This window comes from Phalacrocorax aristotelis, chromosome 1 (assembly GCF_949628215.1).
Source record: "Phalacrocorax aristotelis chromosome 1, bGulAri2.1, whole genome shotgun sequence".
In the NCBI taxonomy this organism is placed as follows: Eukaryota; Metazoa; Chordata; class Aves; order Suliformes; family Phalacrocoracidae; genus Phalacrocorax; species Phalacrocorax aristotelis.
The window spans coordinates 207,715,650-207,735,961 of record NC_134276.1 but is presented as its reverse complement, the minus strand read 5'-3'; the positions used below and the strand labels follow the sequence as shown (position 1 = coordinate 207,735,961).

Below are 20,312 nucleotides of genomic sequence, written 5' to 3'. Positions count from 1 at the left end.
CTGCATCCCATAATGTCTCCCATACAATCTCCTTGAGTCCAAAAGAGGGTTTATTGTATTGTAAACTATTGCCTAGGCCCTAGTTATAGTTAGTGGAGGAAAATGAAAAACACCTCCAGAAGGCAAGTCATCCTGACTAACCTGAGGACAAATTATGTCCAGGAAGTGCTTGTCTGTCTTGACAACCGTAGGGAGAGCCTGGCTCACTGTCTTGGACTGGGCTCCCAATTAAAAGATCACTGAAATGAGATGAGCTGAATCGTATTACCTCTGCTCAGGTGAAATGAAGAAGGGAGTCAATAGGAATAAAAACAACAGACACTTTGGGGTTTTTTATACCTTTTTTTCTTTCTTCATGTGTATTACTGTTTGTTTTAACATATCAGCTAAGTTTTTACTGTTGTTTTATTAACTGTAACTTTAGTTTGCTGTGGAAGGAAAATGTTCAAAAGGTCTGTAAGAGAGAAAAAAAAGAAACAGAAAGAAGTGGAAAAGGAATAGCACAAATCTTAAAACAAGATCTATTTCATTTTAGATCTGCCACAAAGTGTAAATTCTAGGCAATAGAGTACTTGAGTGCATGAAGAGCCAAAGGGAATGGAAATTAGCAGCTGAAATTCTACATTAGGATGTCAGGAGCAGGGATGGTGCTGGAAACTGTAAATTTATTACTGTACAGTATAACTGACAATTCCAGATGGCTAGAAAAGCCACCTCCATTCCCACTTGGAGGGATTGCTTTGGGCATCAATACAGATTTTTATTGTCTCCTCTTATAGTTGTCAAATGTAAGGAAGTCAGACTTCTAACAGCATATGGCATGAGCTTCTGCGATTTCCAGAATAAATCCTGCCTCTCTAGTATATTAGTAGTATTTAAAATTAGTAGTTTATTAGTGTACAAAACAAGGTGATAGCTCTACTTCATGGTTCCACTGGTTAATAAATCTGTTGGCTTTTTCCAGTTTCTTAATTTTCAGTAAAGCATAAGTCTTACTAAAGACACCCCTGCTTTGTCAGACATATCATTGATCCTGTGAGATTTTATGGAATGTCAGATGCTGCAGCAAAAGTGCATTTCTAGGTCAGCTTTCCAACTAGGAGACAATGATTAGGGGGCGTTGTGACAGTATAATTAAAAATTTGTGGCGGGTGAATGGTGTCTCGAACAATAAACTCATTCCTTACCAGTTCAGAAGAGGCTGGGCTGGGTTGGCTTTAATGATTACTCTGGGGAAAGATGTTAATGAAAAAAAGAAGAAAAATGGAGTCTGTCCATAACATTTGGGACAGAATGGGGGCTATTTGTTTCGCAATATATTTTCTATAAAAGTCAGCTATTTAGTAGGTGAAAATTTTAAGACATATTTGGCAAGAGGTTAGTTTGGTGTGAATCTAAAGGATCTCTTAACTTAGGCAAAACATGAATGAAATACTCATCAACTTCTCACGTCTCATGATTTCAAGACTCACGCTTTTCCCTCCTATCTCATGCTTCCCTGCCTTATCAGCATTGTGTTGCGGCAGCCTCCCTGCTGCTCGCGAGCCCCAGGCTCCCTGCTCAGCTGGGCACATTGCTCTGCCCTGCAAGGGCGACGGGCACATTTAAGTCAAGCTGTGGGAATCTGGAGGTGACATTGTCGCCCCTTGCCGTCCCCCAGCTAAGTGGCCTGATGCTGAAATGTCTTGTAATGTGGTACGCTGACGAAACATTCATCTTGCTTTTGATGCCCTGAGTAGCAACCTCACATATCCAGTGAATTTACAGGTAACGGTTCAATATCAAACCTTTGTTGCTGGTGACCAGTGGTAGGACATGAGGAAATGGAATGAAGCTGTTGTCAGGGGAAGTTTGGTTTGGACAGTAGGAAAAGGTTCTTCACCGAGAGGGTGATCGGTCACTGGGACAGGGTCCCCAGGGAAATGGTCATGGCACCAAGCCTGTCAGAGCTCAAGGAGTGTCTGGACGATGCATATGGTTTACCTTTAGGTAGTTCTGCGAGGAGAAGGACTCAATGTTGGACTCGATGATCTTTATGGGTCCCTTCCAACTTGAGATATTCTGTGATTCTATGATTCATCTTTTTGGCTAAGGGTGTTTCATGTTCTAAACAACTTGAATTTGACTGAATGAAGATTTCCCCAGTCGAGTGATAATAAAAAAGAAGTGTACAAAATAATCTTCTGGAAAGTCTCTTCTTGTTACAGCTCTCTCCTAGAGTGTATCTGGGTAGCAGCGCCATACAGTGCAGGCTACAGGACTGCAGCACCTCAGTAGCGCAGTAGTTCAGGTCAGCCAGCTTTTTCTAGGAGATGCTAAAGTTTACAGTACTGAAATTTTCAGTAGAAGTCAGAAACATATGATTTTAAGTAAATAATACATGCTAACTTAGCCACAGCTTCATGAAATGACCATAAATGAGTTCATCTTGCTAAGCTAATTCATCTTTCAGCCTATACTGACGTTCTTTATTGTAACTCTGCAATTTGCAGAGCGGCATCATACTTCATGGTCTGAACATTAATCCTTTTGTACTCAGTGGGCGCTTTGCATTGATTTATGTGCAGGTAATCATATTGGTTAGAAAGGTTAGCAAAGCTAACTGAGAGGAGATTTTAGCCCAGTATTTGGTCGTTTCCCAAATATTTATGTCATATAATGCCACAATATTTTTTCAGCAGATATTTTATGATTTAACATCATATTGCTGTTGAACGCTGCTACCTGTGATCTGTCAAGTCCTTTCACAAACTTAGTATTAAACATTTTTGCACCTTATAGGTATCCTGTCTATAATGATTTAATAATGAAATGTGGTTCATTTTAGATTTCAAGAAATGCCAATAGTGTAAATGGACATATAGTCTTAATTTTATTGCTTCCTATACTTGCAATACAATTTCAGAAATGCAGGAGTGCTCCTGCTGAGTAGCAGAATGAGCTTTAAACATTTTCTCTACAGTGGATATGTAGAGTTGTACTGTATACCTGAAGATTTTCCCTATGCAAGTCATAGGATAGGACAGAACAATTTTTCTACAGCAAGATACCAACGCTGAACTTTAACACCACGTATTATTTTTTGGCATGTCAAATTACAAACCTTTATTGCTTGAACTGCCTCAAATTTTCTGTGCACTGAGATCTACATGGGAATAAAACTTTGCAAATTGCTTTCTTACTATTCTCTAAATGGGTTCTAATAAATATTTATAGTATCTTCTCACTGCTGAAATATAGATTGTAACTGGCCTTATTCAAGATTCAGTTATTCTTGGGATTAACCCTAAAATCCTATTACCAAGCCTAAAGCAGCAGGAAAAACAGGAAAAGAAATCAGCAAAGCTGGATTTAGCTACAAGATGAAAGCCTGGTGAAATCAGATCTATTTCACTATTGCTCATTTAATATGTATAGATACAACTGGGTCACCAAGCTGATTTAGCCATGAGGTAGAAGTAGCATAGCAACAAACCTCAGCAGAATGAAAGTCAGCAGCGGTAGTATCTGATTAGGTCTTCAGCAAGCTGATGATGTTTTTCTCAATTTTCGGTATTCCCAGAGTGATGTTTCTGATTTATTCAGCTACCATGATCTTGGTATTTTAAATGTGTGAGTTTTGTCTCAGTAGCAAGTTAAAGCACAGGAATTACTGCTTTGTTCAAGTTTATATGATTTTCTGTCAAAGATAAACATTTCTGAATGCTTAAGAATGCACAATTTACAGTTTAAGGCAGGGTCTCATTTAATATCAGAAGTTTTGGAAGGGCAGTTTTTTTAGGGCTTTTTTAGGTTTTTGTTTGGTTTTTTTTAGCTTCTTTATCAGAATTTAGCAGAATCAGGAGATTCTGATTAAACATGCTATGTTGAATCAGTGGATGTTAGTAAACTAACTGGGACGAGTAAAGAACAGGGAGTCAGGTAAAGGGTGGCTGGTAAAGCCTGAATTTTTACTTAGATATGGTATTTTTAAGAAATCTGTAAGAATGTTATCACTTTTACAGATTTTTGAGAGGAAGAAAGTCATTTAGATAGGAGGTTGGTTGAGGAATGTAAACTTTTACAGCTTTTCCATGATGCGCATTGTAGACATGGTTTGTAAAGCTGTTGGAAATTGAGAACCTTGTTTTGGTAATATGGATCCTTTGTATGGAAGAAAATAGATTTTTATCCTCCTGTACGTAGGATCTCTTCCGTTCAACGTGGAAATTTTTCTTTAGGGCAGAAATTTGGATTTTAATATTCCTGCTTCTTCACTCATTTGGCACACAGAGTATTTAATTGTTTTACTTGGAAAGAGAAATTTATGCCATTCACAGAATGCACCAAGGACCTCCACCAGAAGTGTAAAATTTCCCTTTTCAAGATAATGTTTGTAAGAGCAGTTCAACTTTTTTTTGTTTTAGTGCCGCCTAGTGACTAAAACCTGAAAAAGTTTTTAAAAGTTTACTTGATTGGTTTTAATTTGTTTATGCTGTTGCATTTTCCAGTAATGACACGATTTAGAAAAGATTTTGTGTTTCTCATATTAAATTGTAGAACTAGCGCGGCTTTCCTCAATTTCTTTTCCTGAGAATTTGTTTTCACCTAAGCTTACTGCTGTCCTTACTGAGAATTGTGGCATTCCTCAGTCGATTAGTGCTTTGTCCAGATCACATCCGATAAATGTTGACTTATGAAGCTTGCTTTTTGATCGTGTCATAAAAAAATTAAGTACATAGCTATACCTTAACAGAATTATTTAAAAATATATGTACACATACGTATGAAGAAATCAGATACAGCAGAAAAAAAAGTTCTCAACTATCAGAGACAGAACTAAGCACTTTCTGATCAAGATAAATGAATGCCCCAAGATATTACTCTATAGTTCTTTATAACGTTTCTTCTTATGATGCTGTTTTCAATGCCTGGTTTTTTTTGCTTGCATTACACATAATGCAAAGTCTCAGACAGTGCAATGAGGGGTTTCCTTTTGTAAAAAAGCAGAATTAATTGAAATGTTTTATTTGTATTTAAATGACCTCCTACACTTGCCAAAAGAATGATTGACATGAGATTTCAGATTTATATCCCTTATACCTCTCAGGAGATGGAGAGATATGTAGATATATATAGAGAGATAGATGGATATATAGAAGAGAATTTGAAACATTCATCAATTTATACACTGCCTGTAAGATCAGATATTTATCTCACGGTGCTGTAGTCTTCAGAATGAATCACATTAGCTGTGTGTGCCTTTTGAAGAAGTTTAAGTGATGAGCTGTTTATATGAGTTCATGCTTTAAGAATTTGTACCCTATTTGACTGTGTGGTTTAAATGGCATATAGCAAAATAACTAATATCAAGTTGAAGGTTGAATTTGAGGACTTGGAGTTGGTTGCACAAAGAAAAGGGAAAAAGCATAATCTGGTGCTCTAGTAGTGGGGAACTAAGGTTAAAGCTTCTGGCCATTTCTTTGCCTCAGATTTACTTGTTTTCTTCCCTGTTGCTTCACTTTTCTCACCAATAAAATGAGCTATTTCACAAGGAGTCTGAGACACTCAGTAATGTCTGAAAATATGTGATGCTAAACTGTGGATGTCCCTGAGAGTTAATCTATGTGTTACTTGCTGAAGCTTATCAACTAGGGACAGGTCGGCTGGTATCTGCAAAAGGCAGATTTATAAAAAAATTTCCCAATAGACAAACCAGTTTGTATCTGTTCAGCATATACTGAACCAAATGCAGTTTTAGGGAAAAAAAAACCAAAACCTGGCATGTTTTCCTTCTCATCTATTTGGTTTGCTGTTTTTTTCCCAGACTACTTGATAGCTTTGATTTTTCTACTTATCTGTCTCAAATGTTTTCTAGCCCATGTATATCCCACTTCTGAATGCTGATCCTTTCTTCATTTTGCAGCCTTTTTCCATGAGGGTTTCCCCCACTCCCCATCTTCTTTTGTCTTATACTGTCCTCTTAATGAAAACACCTTTCTGTAGAGTCTCTTGTTATTGTTTTTTTGATCTGCCATCATATCCACAGAGTTCTTAGAGTGGGAACAGATATAGGAAATAAATCATCTCTATTTCACTCCCCTTGAATCCTCTAATATCCTGGTGTTGTGGTGGGAGTTTTAAGAATTTGACAGACAGGTGCTCTTAGTGAGGGCAGGTTGAGGATCTGGAAAAGAAGAGGGGTTTAGCAATGCAGAAGTAACTATTCTGGAATCAGAAAAGGGTTTCAGAGTGACGACCCCTTCTCTTGTCCATCCGTTCAACTCTTGGGGGACTATGGATTGCAGAGGTCCATGAGTCTGGAGGAGCCCACAGCTCAAGGGAACTACCCAAGGGAGGGGAAACGTCACTAGTATTTAGCGATTATATGCAATTCCATATAATTTTCCACTGGTTTTGCAAGCTGATCCTTCTCTGAACAGGAGGGTAATGACAAAGTCCTTGTAAGACTGTCAGATTAGTATTTCTGTTTCTGACCTTCTCCAGAATGACAAGGTTCAAGCAGCATTAAACTCAGACCCCTTTGTTCAGAGTTTCATGTTGAGTTGAATTGATTAACTTATCTTTCAAGTTATTGAGTTGCCCCATATATGTCCAAAGGTTATACTGGTGGTTTGAGGTCAACTCTTAGTGCCCAGTAACAGGCCTGGGTATTCCTGCCCAAACCTGTGAGTAGGAGGTCTTCATGTCCTCAGACCTGAGGATTGTTCTGGTAGATCCCAAAGGCAGGGGCTGCAAAAGGATATAAATAAATCAGGTAGTGAGAAATAAACTAGTGAAAAATGCATTTAGATCCTATACCTTGCTATATAATTACAAAGCAAATTTAATTATATTAATACTTCATGATACTTTAAAATAAGAAGCTACTGTTACCCTGTTTGCTGTGATTTTCAAGTGTTTTGCTGTAAGCCCCTCTTATTTTAGCTTAGCTAAGGAATAAACTTTTTGTGTAGTTGAAAAATTAGAAGTTGTCACTGATAGTGGGTGGCTTTAGATTTTAACAATTGAATGGTATGCCTCCAAATGTCATCTGTTGTTTTGTGACTCATTGAACCCACCGCATCGTAGACAAATTCTATTTATTTTCTTTTTACCACAATAGCGTTGTTATGAGATATGCTTATCTTTACTACAATAATTAGGGGGAAATGCCAGTCTGATAAATACCCAACTGATGATATATACGTTGAGAGTATTTTATTCAATAAAGTATGGATTGTAATGACTTTCATTTTAAACCTTTGGTAGGACTTGATTTTGTAAGAACATGGACTTTCTGAACTGGCAACTGGTTTCTGAAATGTTGCATGTTCTTTCCTCCAGCTAGATGCTAAGTGATCGTGTATGTTGTTAACTGGTTTTCACGAATCATCCAAACCTAAATAAGCATTTTTCTTAGGAGGCAGGTAACGTGACCAGTAATTGTCATAGGCTTATTGCAGATATTTTGGCGTTAGCTATCTTACTGTGTGAAAAAATATTAATGCCACTATTGATATTGTATTTCAGATGACTGTAACTGAAAACTGGCTCAGTTTTCCTAATTCAAAGTCCTGGTATTTGTCACATGGTCAACTGGTTAAACAGCAAAATTATTTTAGTGTTGTGTAGTGGGTATGACAAGCCAGTTTTAAGGGCAAACTGAAGGCTTTTACACTTGAAATCCTTCAGCTGCTTCAGTATTTTACTGGAGTTCAAATTAATTAAACATAGGCCTGAACGTTTTCCCCCACTTTGGACATTTTTGTCAGTCACATTTCAACCTTCAGACTTGCCTCCGCCTCCTAGAAAACAGGTAAATGTTCATTTTGGGGGGTTGTTGTTCCATATACTGATTCCATTATCTAATAAAAAACTCTTCTCATCTGCTTTGTTGACTGACATTAACACTGATATTGACTGATGTATTTCAAAACAGCTAGCTCATATATTTTCTAATTAAATTACAGCATTTGCAGACTTTGGTTGATATAACTCACTGTTCTGAAAATGTGTTACTTCTCTCCTTCATTTTACATCAGCATTTGTCAATCTTAGATGTAGATATTTTGATCTTGACCCTTTGTTCGGTTTACATCATGTGTAAGTACGGTACAGTTTACTTGCTAACTGCTTAAACAGTTTGAGCCAGTATTCCTGTCAATTTTTAAAATGTCATTTTTGTACCCATAATTACCAATCCATATGCTAGATACCTGACCTTCATAGAAATAATTATCCTGATACATTTGCAGGACCGATAGCAAGCAATTTAGATTTGCAGCTTAATGTTAGTGGTATTTCAGGGAGAAATTTTCACTTGTCACTAAATTTCCAGTTGAACACCTAAACCGCTGTTTGCTATAACGCAAGACAAGGCAAGACCATAAGATTGAATTTATGGTTCCTTTTATATTAGCTTATTAAATAATTTGCATATAATGTCACTGATGAAACAGAACGGTGTTTTCACTCTACTTTTTCAGACTAAATTCACTTGTGTAGAGCAGAGCTATCTACCAGATAGTGTTCTTCTATTTTCCAAGCACAAGATCTGTACTCTCATCCCATCTCATCTCAAAATTAGAATTCATTCTCGGATCTTGTATTTTTAAAATTACTTTACTTGAGTAATTTCCCAATCATGGTTACAAAATCAGGTCAAGGCAAGCTGAAATAATTCCATAGCACAATATTTTCACTCCCACATTGTTAACGTACCTAATAATCATTGGGTGATTTATTGGTTACTTCTGTAAGAAACTTCTGGAAGAAACACCATTGAGTGTGTCTGAGTTCTGCAACGAAGTGAATTGATTACAGTTGTGTGATCATTCCGTGGTTTTGCTTAAGCAGCAAAACATGCTGCATAGGCACAGCAAATAGTAATCGCCATGTGATATTGAGGGGAAATGGAAAAGAATAATTTGTTTGAGTCTGGGGGAAGAACTTTTATAAAAGATAATGGCTTTAAAATCACACAACGGACAGATATGTTAGGGTTCAGTTGGGAGTCTGACATATTATCATAGCAGAAGGCTGGTCCTACCAAAACTATTCTTTTCTGGGAAATACGGCATACACTAAAGGAACATTGAAGCTTGAAATTTGTTTATAAGTAGTCCAGTTCCATGTGTTCATTTATTTTCAAGGTGAAGTTTGCATTGTGACACCAGCAGAACTGGAAATTATTTTTTATCTTTATTATGTCATCCTGTTTTCATACGTTTGCTACTGTAATTAATTTAGACATATGACACTAGATTTATAGTTGTGGTATTATGAAATTTAAAGCCCTGATAAATAGAATATTGCAAAAATAAATAAGCAGCCTTTGTCATATTATTGCATACAACTGACGCTAATGTAGAAAGCCTGGTCAAATACAACACTACATTTTTCAAAGTTAAAACACCTGTTCGCACTTTTGCATGTTTTTAGAAAGAGTTATCTCCTTGTGACTCATGGGGAAGTTCATATTGATAGAAAAGGGGGAAAAAAACTTTACATAAAGTAATTTGAGAATAAATCACTCCTGCAGATCTTAATCACCTGGGGAACAGAGCTATAAAATTGGGACACAATAACTGTCCTTATTAAGTAGAAAGACATATAAACGTTCTTACATGGTATTCTCATAGTGTATGTCTTTGCCTACCAAGAACACATACAATTTTTTAGCAAATACAGTGCTCAGGAAAACAGCAGCTATGCTATAAACCAGTATCAGTATCTCACTGAAAGACAACATTAACTCATGAGGAATGAGCAAAAATGGACTCCCTAGAAAAATAAATATAATATGAAGATTATAAGCTATGAGGTTAGTTGTGAACCAGTTAATGCTCAAAATCGAAATAGCGGGTTTTCTTCTTTAAGTTCTATGTACATGAGGAGTGGCTTGTGGTACAACAATGATATTAGATGACGAGGCAGACAAATTAATGCTTTAAAGTCTCTAGTTCATGGTGCAATTCGACACATTGTTTTTGCGAGAATAAGAAATGATACATGGAAACAAGAAGTTAGAATCCAGCATAGCAAATGCTCTCATACTAGTGCCTGGATTTGCTCACTTACAGCCAAAAAACCCACAGTTGCAGCGCTGTGGCTGTTTTCAAGAAGAATCTGGAACAAATTAGACTAAGCCTTCTGCTGAGGATGATGCCTCGCTCTGTCAGTCATCTCTGCCATAAACTGTTCTCTATTTGCTGTTATACATTTGGTCCTACTAAGTCAATGGCAGAAGTCTCATTGGTTAAAGTGAATGCTTGATAAAAGTTTCTGGTAGTTGATGTTTTGTTTCATCCTAAGGGCAGGGAGCGTGGGTCTGTATGCATCTGATTCCGGGACATTAAAAAGTCTGTGTACCAACTAAGCATCCTATTAACTTGAGTTGAATCATTATGCGTTATTGAAAATGGTTTGATATTATCAATCCCTTCATCCTTTTAAATTCTGTTCGTTGTAAGTGTCCCACAATTACAGTGCAAATTGATGTTTGCTGCTGATAGCAGTTCTGTCTCTGTACTTTCTGTCTGGTACTTACTGATTTATTTTAGACACGTAAGTTGTCTGAGGAATTCTTTAAATGTGACCTTATTTACCTTATCTTCTATACAGTAGTATTGAACTAATTAGCAGTATTGAGACTTAAGCCAACAGGCCTGGTTTTTAAGTTATTTTAAGGCTTTGCACCAGGTTGACAGCATAAAATTACATTTACACTTGCTTTCACTGAAGACCCTTAATCAGGAAGAGACGTAATAATCTGTTTTCAGCTGAAATGTAAATTAGGAGGTCTGGGGTTTAGTGCCTTTACTGAGATGGAGTTTTACAGAGTATTTTGGACACCTTATTTGACAGTGAGAAAAAAAGCTCACACAAGAAATCTGAATAGATAAAACAGTTGAAAAATTGGCCAGGACAATAGTTTTAGTAATATTAGTCAAGAGTATCTTAAATAAAAGTCACTGTATAGGAGTTAAGAGGAAATTTTCATTCAGAATTCAACACAGATTATGTGCAGTAATGTGCACTTTCATTCAAGACTACAGTTAGAATCCTACATGCTGCAGCTTTTTTAAAAGAAGTCTCATATTTGACTTTAGATAGATACAGAGGTGGCTAAAAAGTGAGACGTATTTCTGCATCCCTCTCTCTACTGGGATAGATATATATTTGTACTTACACATGTATGTATGTATGTATATTTATACAGAGACACATTTTAAAGAGACTGTAAACTGATTTCTACTTGTGCAGACATTTTCCACATAAAAAAATTTCTATGTATATTTTTAAATAATGTCAGAATCTCATATAAATGAATTTTTGAGGGAGTAATCTTTATATCTGGGTAAAAGAGGACAAATATGCCTCTTCTCAGTTAACAAATTTGTATTATTATTAACAATAGTCTTCTGTTTACAGCTATACTCTCATATGCTTCCTTTGCCCCAAGAGTGTATTATGTTTTATGTAAGATGTATGTACTAATTGATTATGAGATTATGACCTCCAAGTTTCATTATAGAAGAGCAGGTTTAGTAACAGACTAGTATGTGCAATGTGGAAGTCTCCTGATCATTCAACCAAGATTTTTCAGTGATTAAATAAAGTAAAAGAAACATTTTCCCATGTGTTTTGTTTCCCTAACTCTGCATTTCTCAGTTCAATTTCATTATATGAGCTTGGAAAAAAAAATCGTGGGAGTTTTCCCGCTGCAGTAGAGGGTTTAGAACTGCAACAAGGAGTAAGGCAAGAATTACCTTTTTTTTTTTTCTTTTTGGTAATATTTATTGCCCAATTTTGAAATCTCTGGACACTACTGGACATTCTTAATGTCGTGGAAATGAACGTCCAGCTGTGACATGCTTTATCTCATGGATCAAGAAAAAATTAACTTTTACTACTACAGTACCTAGAAAATAAAATTTACGTCTTTAATACTATTTTTGTTTATTTTGCAGTTCAACAATAATGCTCAGAATGTCAGTTGCTTTAATCATCTTGTCCAAGCTAATGTGAGGAACAAGAAGAAGCTGAAAGAAGCTGTGTATAAAATCTCTGCTAAAGGAATTACAGATTACAAAAAAGGCTTTAGCTATGCTTTTGAACAGCTGCTAAATGTAAGTATGAAAGTCGTCTCTCTCTGCTGTAAAGTGAAGGAGAGCTTGAACGTTGAGATGGCCACTCCATGCTCTTCCGTTATGTGACTGAGTGTTAAACAGTACAACACCTTATTTAGCAAGTAAACTTGTCCCAACAGTGTTTTTCTCTTTGCAGATCCCTCAGCAGGTGGCTAAGATTTGTGAATAAATCTGGTTTTCAGTGTGTGGTACTGTTTTTACTTCCTTCATTCAGCTAGTTTTTCATGTAACGTGATTCTCAGTTGGCGCATACCTGTGCTAGTGGTTGATTTGCAGGTAGTTTTAAAATGGAAGGCTACAGAATGTTACAGTGGTGTTTATTATAATTTCAGTTTTACCACAGTATGTCCTAGCAAAGTTTAGTTAACCTGCAATTTTATATTTATTGCATGCCATAAATAGTCAACCATGGCTTAAGCAGGACAGAGGGGAGCAAATTACTCAGTTAACAGAGGAATATTAGACACTTGAGAGTATTCTAATTCCTTTCTCCTTCTCATGCATAATAGTTTCCTCAAAAATTAAATGCATTGTCTCCATGTCGCAATTACATTGTACTTTCTAGTTTACACCCAAGCACTAGCTTTCTAAGTAGTAATGCTTCCAGTTCACCACAAATATTGGGGTTTGTTCGTATTTTTTAAATAGTTTGTGTAGTTGTTTAAAAAAAATAATCTACATTTCACCTTCATAAAGACTGCACGTTGGATCTTCACCTTAGTGTAAATAAATCTATAGAAATTTACAGAAGTTAGGGATCTAGCTTAATAAATAAGTGTACTCATTTTGGGGTTTTTTTTGTTTTTTTTTAATGCATTAGTGATGTCTCTCAGTGTACAAATATTTAATTTTTTTCCCCTTAATCTGCAAGGTTCTGGACTTCCCTGCCACTGTATATGCAGCTTAGGGCTAGAGCTGGTTGAAAAATTCCTACCTTGTTAAATTTTGATGGAGGAAAAGAAAATGCAGTGTTTTCAACACTATTTTCTCAGCAGATCACCATTTAGATGAGCAGAGGGGTTTGGTGGGGAATTGTCTGCCCTCTGCTGATGGTTGTATAAAAATGCAAACAGGATTTTAAGAACTGCTGCACTTTGTTGGACCAGGCAGAACGGCATTTCCCCTTTTTCTTCATTCTTCTTGTTCAGAGGAAACTAGCAAGACAAAAGAAATCTTGCCAAACACAGCTTGTTACTCATGACACTTATATTTGATTAACGTTTTGTATTACATCTGGTGCAGCACCAGATATGTACTTGGTGTTCAGGCAGTATTAAGAAGACTTGAACGCAGGGGAAGCCTCAAAGTGGACTTGTTTGTACGACTAAAATTGCTTAAAAATATACTTGGAGATCAGTCTCATAGTGGGACTGTCGTAGCTGGACACTGTGGATGTGTATATCAAGGGAAATTAAGAGATTGCACTAGGTTATAAAAATACAGTCATCCTCTCCAGATATTGGCAAATCCATTTGGCAGGAAAAATAAAGGTCTGGTGATGGAGTTAGCACTAGACTCTGGTGAAAAGATGATATAATAGGATGATATAATACAGGCTTAAACAAATAATAAAAAAATATGCTTAGGGATAGCTTCCTGTTTAATATTTATGAATTCAAACAGTCCAATTGCTTGAAGGTCCGTGGAAATGGAATAGTCTTTAACAGCTCAAATTCTCTTAATAATTTTGTGGGTACTATTTCTGGATGACAGTTATTCTAACAATTTTCATGAATACCAAAGTAATATTTTACATGTGCCATGAAAAACTTACTGTCTAGTATGTTGCTAGATGGAAATAAGCTCTTCAGTTTTTTCAACATACTAATTCAAGTGGGTATTTGTAATCTGAATTCCATCACTTTTATTCAGCATTTTTCTGTTATTTATTGCTATATTAGCTTGCTATTTCTCTGAAAATAATAATACTTCAGCTCCAGAAATTCAGGAGGGTTTTTTCCCCAAACCATAATAACAATGATTTGTCAAAAAAAGTTATCTTGCAAAAATCTCTTAATGATTCAAGTAGTTGATTTTTGCCTTGGTTTACCTTTTCCTTCTTCAGTGGCATGAAACTCATAATGAAAAATGCATTCCTAAAGTGTCAAGTCACAAGGTATAATCCTGACCTGTCATTTAATGAGTTAATTTTAAGGATGTGAAACTTGTATAAAACAAAAGCAATTTTAGGCACAATATAAAATGCATCATTTCTTCCTTCCTTTTTTGAAATAAAAAAAAAAAAAAGAAAGGCCTTTGTCAAGTGCAAGAGAGAACTGAAAATGAGTAAGCAGACTCAGTTCCAACTTGTATTCTTTTGTGGTTTAAGCTAAGAAGCTGGTTTTTGTCCTGGGCAAAACATTCTTCTTCAGCTTGGTCTGTGATGGAGGGCAGAGCCATCTATTGGGCTGGTGAGGCAAACTGCTCAGACAAACGATGAAATTGCTTCACCAGCTTCACAAAAATCATTTTTATTCACTCCCTGAGCCAGCATCTCTCTGTCTTTGTGCAAATAGGGTGGAAAAAAATGTGTTGTAAAGGCAATTCTGCCTTCCTTTTGATCTTGTAAGACACTGATCTGAAAAGTTCATTCATCAGGATGCAAAGTTTTTGTGGTGGGAAAATATCATGATTTGAGCTTATTCATGTTCAGCTTTCCAATACTGTTTGGAGGCTAAAATCTTGGAGTTTTTTTCCATCACATGACTTTAGTGTCTAAACAGTGTAGTGTAAGTAAATGCCCTTCTGTGAGTACAAGGAGATACAGAGAAAACACTGCATTTTTTCTGATACTGTATTAGCATATGCTAAGAAAGCTGCTAGGAAAAAACCTGATTTAGTCAGTTAAAACAATGACTAGCTCAAGTTCACATTGCCCATAACAGCACTCAAATTAAAATCAATGGGAAAGTTTTATAATTTGAGTAGGCTTTGGTCTCCTTCCTTGTCATCTTTTTGGTTTCCCTCTGATTTTATTTTGACCCGTATATCATATCACTGTAAGTGTAGGTGAGTTTCTTTATTTATGAAGTGTCCGACTTTACTTTATTACTTTTTTAATATTGAAAAAATTGCAGCCCAAAGCAGTATCTTGTAGGTTATATTTCACAAGAAAGAATCATCATAAATTATTTAATTCCAAATGAAACACTGTGCTGATGAGATTGGAAAGAATGTATTGATTTCAAGCAGGTTTTATGTGTTGTTACATATAAGAAAATCTTTGGACTTGTTTGGGGTTTTTTAGATTATTAAATAAGTAGTTATTCACTGAATATTGAACTACCAATATAAATCATCTCTGAGGAATAATTATTCATCTGTTAAATGTCAGTTTTCTGGGAGTATTGTAGAAACGTGGAGCTGCAATATTGAGGGTTATTGGCTGATGTTTGAGGGCTGGCTTGGAAGGTTTGGTCTCTTCAGAAGAACAAGAAATCAGATCAGGGAGTAAGATGAAACGTAATGAAAGGGAGCAGGATCATCTCACCTGACCAGCCAGATGAAAGTCACTATGTAGCGTCAAAGACTAAAGCAAGGGAGAACTAGCTACTTTGTAAGGATGATCCTCCTGTTTCTTCTCCTGACTGTATAGTAAATTCATACAGCAAAATTCAGGCTTATGGAAGGGGAAGATCAATTTAGTTTACAGAATCTCTAAGGGTTTTCCTCTGTCACATCCAACTACTCAGAAATACCAAGATGTGTCTGATTAGGACCATTCGTATGTAACACAGAGGGCAAGGAACACTGGCTGTAAAATTCATGAACAATTTGCTTAGATTAGATGCTTAACTTTTAGGGAATACGGAAAGAAGATGAATGCCAAAGGAGGAGCCTTAAGCTTCCTTCATAAGCCAAAATTCTGTCTATTATTCTGGCTGTGGAACAATGTTTTTATTCTTTTGCATGGCGTGCTGCATCTTTCTCAGTGGATTTACTAGTTACTTTGGTTCTTGAATTAGGAGTCAGAGGGGCTTCTTCTCAATTCTCTCTGTGCCAGGCTTGCTCTCCAGAAATAACTGAACATGGTCAGTTCTTCACCTCTGAGTTGCAATATAATTAGAAAAGTAGGCGATAGAGAGAGCTTAATACTCTAAGCAGCCCTATCTTGGCTGCAATACATTATGTAAACCTGATTCTAAAATACTTTTCTAAAGGTTAGCTATTCATTTCAGTTTATTAAAAAATTATAATCAAAATACCTAGGAAAGATCTAAAGAACTGGAAGATGTAGCTTATTTTAAGGAAATGTGAAAAAAATAACAGATGCATAAATATTTCTAAGTTTGTAAGTTTTCTAAGTGTATAAGGTAGAGTTTTTCAGATGTACCTATTGGATGCCTGAATTATTAGAGTTTTCAAATAAGTGGTCAGTAAGCTTGATAGTTTCTGTGTGTAGGAGTCGAGCATAAAAAAAATGAATACTCAGTAATTCATTAGAGGGTCGTTGTTCCTAAATTTCCACAAGGACAATAAAGACAAGAAAAAATGTAAGGATGAGAAGAGTAAAAATATTCAGAGTACAAGACTCATGCAGAACATCAATAGAGGAATGCTGTGGGGTTGATGTGATGGGTATGAGCTAAAGAGCGTTCCTTTCGTTGGTGGAGGTGAGAGGAACCACCGGACCCCCATTCCTTGTGTTGGGCCAGACCTGAAATGAGTCATATTTAACTCTCATGGAACAGAAAAACAATTTTATTTTGGTCGGTTTTATTTTATTTATTTTATTTTATTTTTCATTCAGAAAGGGGTATTGAATGAAACCCTAAAAGATTGGAAGTTTGCCATTATTGTGTTAAAATAGTAAGCATGATGATATGAAAGCCTGAAATTAAAAAAAGCTTCTCTTTGTATCTCCTACAGCACAGTGTCTCTAGAGCTAACTGCAATAAGATTATTATGTTGTTTACGGATGGTGGTGAAGAAAGAGCACAAGAAATTTTCCATAAATATAATGAAGACAAAAAAGTAAGTGATCTATGAAGGATTTTACTACATTAAATACAACAGGACAAAGAGGAACATGTAAATATAGAGGTGAAAGCATTTTTGGTGTGTGTATAAAGTACTTTTTAAAAGTGTATTAGTATTGAACCTTGGGGCACTTAAGCTTTCTTAATCTATAACATTTCTTTAAAAAGACCATAAAATATACTTTTTATATAAATATTTAATATTTTACACTTTGTGATTTATTAATGCACTATAAGCCATAAAGAATTAGGCCTAGACTTTTTATTGACATTTTTCTTGCATTAGTGTAATCCTTGCACTATCAAGCGGAAACACAGGTAGCTAAACGAGATGGGCTATATGTATATCTCCTCACTGTGAAGTGAATATTTTATGTGGTTTGGCTGTTCATCAGGCAAAGACAAAACCGCATCTCAGGGTTAGAATCTGAATCTGAATAGATTTGGACTGGAACAAACCCACATGTTTTTCCCAGGGCGGCTAATTATACATTTGAATATCTTAGTGAGGCGTGGGATGGCTTCCTATTGATGAAATTTGATCTGTGGCTCAACCAGTATTATGGGCTTGACACAAGAACCACTGGATGAGTTGTATAGTTCAGATTAGATCGGATTATTACCTGTGCTGGTTTTGATTTTAATTTTTGAATCTAATAAAAATCCTGCTCTGGCTTTTGCATACTTATAGACGTACAAATGCATGAATGTGTGTCTGAGAGAAATAAAACAGCTTTGTAAATTGTCTCCTATTGCATTACAGTACAAATCATTGTATTTAGAAGATTAATCACAAAATAAATAAGTTAAATATGAGCTGGATTCACACTACAATAAGAATTTACCTTTTCTAGTGCTTGAGGGTGTGTCTATACCTGTTCTTTTGTGGTTTTTTTTGCTTTTATTTTGTTTTCTTTTAAAAAAAAAGCAGCTAGAAGTTAGATCACATTCACCAAGACACTTTACCAGTTGCCATGAATGCTTATGTATAAAGCAGTGGAAGTATTTCGTTGGAAATTCTTATATATTTGAATTAATCCCTTCAAAAGGAGAACTAGAAATGCAAGACACAATTTCCGTCACAACCAGTGATTTGCTCAGTGACTTTGAATAATCATTTTCTGTCTGCTTTATAATAGTGTTTCACGTAAAATGATATGGTGGGGTTTAGTTAATCTTCGTGTCTGAGCTGAAAGTACTTTTTAAACTGACAATTAGAAGGAAGAACTGAAATCACAGCAACTCGTGTGGTACACATACCTGTATTCAGAAAATGTATGCAGAGATTCCTCTCCAAATTTTGAGTTGGTAGCTTTTATTGTGTTACAACAAAAGCCATCAGCTAAAGCAAATACGTGCACAAGGGGGAAGATGTATGAATCATTTCTTATTATTTTCCATTTAATTTGCTGTGTTAGGAGGAAAGTATAGTAAAATATCCAATCCAAACAAGAAAACAGATTTGTAGGGCTGAGATTTGTGGTCTTACTCACATCATGCCTGACAATTGATTATTCTGTGAAGTATAGTAAATGAAATGTGGGATTTACTAATTTATAATGGTTACTTTACTTCATCCCTTAATACTGTAAATTTGCACTGCCAAGGGTTAGGTTGGTCTTATACATATTGATATATATAATACTCTCACTGTCTTGTTCCCTCTAGTCAATGAGAGTTTGGGGGTTTTATTATGTACAACAAATGTATAAAGCTGATAACGGTCACTATATGGATTTCTGATTATTTAAGTATATTTTCCTATGCAGTGCAGATGCAATGCAAAGCAAATGTCCTACACTTGATTAAGTTCTATGTATCTTAGTAAGCACTTACATTTTGTTACTTGTCTAATAAAGTACTGGGTTGTTAGATACCAACCCTTACTGGTTTTCTCCAGGTGACACTGGAAATACAGAAAATGCTAAGAAAGGTTTTGCAGGTATAAATTGAGGAACCATTTGCTTTCTTGTTATAGTTTTCAGTTCAGACCAATCTTTGTGGTGTTGAAGGGAAATTTATGGCTGAAAATTGCTATTTTAGGAATAACAATGAAAATCCCCTGACAATCGTTCGTTCATAACTTTCTAATATTTCTAAATAATACTAATACAGAATATGCTTGTGGTCATGCTCTCCTTAGTGAGACTACAGTTGATTCTAGAATGATGACATAAGCTCTCTTGTTGTTACCTCTCTGTGGAATTTAATGTTAATCTTAATCCAGTAGGGCATAATGACATAAATGACAAACACATTCCAACATGAAAAATACACATATACTTTTAATTTTGTAAATTCATGGTCACAAACATGGTGTTACCTTCTTATATTGCATAATAGGCTGCTTTCACGTATTAAATGATGAGATATTTAAAGATATGTGGATGTAGATTCTGTTGTCTTTACTGCAGTTAATTTATAGTTTATTTCACAAATAGCCTATTGAATGTAAGACCAATTTTACAATTATCATTTGTAGAGAGACTATTCAATGTGAGTAGCATGTTAAAAAGTTTTCGGTGTTTTACTTCATATTATAAGTATGTATCAGCTGATATTTTTTTCTTGCCTGCACTGCATTTGTTTGAACATTTTCTTTGTGTTTTGCATACAAGACACAAAAGATGAATCTTTATTGTCTTATATCACAACCAGCCACTTCCCGTCTTAGGTACACTGTGTTGTAAACTTACTTTATTTTCTCTTGTGCAAACAAAAGACCATTCATTTAAACCTATTAGTCCTTGTTTTCATCTTCCTGATGAAAAATTGCTTCAGCTCTAAAAGTATTTTCATCTTCATGTCAGTTACTTTGTAATTCCTTGGCATGAAAGAAGCTTCAATATAAGTTTTGGCCCATCAGAGGATATGACTTTGCATACTTGTTACAGTGCCCTTAGTGCAACCTTCACGTTAAGAAGTGAAAGAATACAATAAACAATTGGAAACTACTAAAAGAGCAGCCTAGAATGTAGAGGTTGGACAATTGTCCTGTAAATTAGGGGGTTTAATCTCTTTGAAATAGCATACAGATATATTTAATTTAATATTAATATAATTAATTTAGATTTATTGTGTTTCCCGTCTTTGCAAATCATTTATACTAGAAATACGAGGGTTATTATAAAACTTACGTAACACAATTTTGAAGAGGAACATTTTCAGTTTTCATCTGTTTGAAGTGGGAAATCACAGC

General features: G+C 35.6%; 1 protein-coding gene across 8 annotated transcripts in view; it reads left to right on the top strand.

Annotated features, from left to right (window-relative positions):
* CACNA2D1 (calcium voltage-gated channel auxiliary subunit alpha2delta 1) overlaps positions 1-20,312 on the top strand; it is a 428,757-nt gene that overhangs the window by 329,973 nt on the left and 78,472 nt on the right. For all 8 annotated transcript variants that reach the window (XM_075081513.1, XM_075081510.1, XM_075081507.1 and 5 more), the window contains exons 11-12: positions 11,955-12,113; positions 17,004-17,108. In XM_075081513.1, the coding sequence (XP_074937614.1) occupies positions 11,955-12,113; positions 17,004-17,108 (264 nt within the window). The remainder of the gene's footprint in view (positions 1-11,954; positions 12,114-17,003; positions 17,109-20,312) is intronic.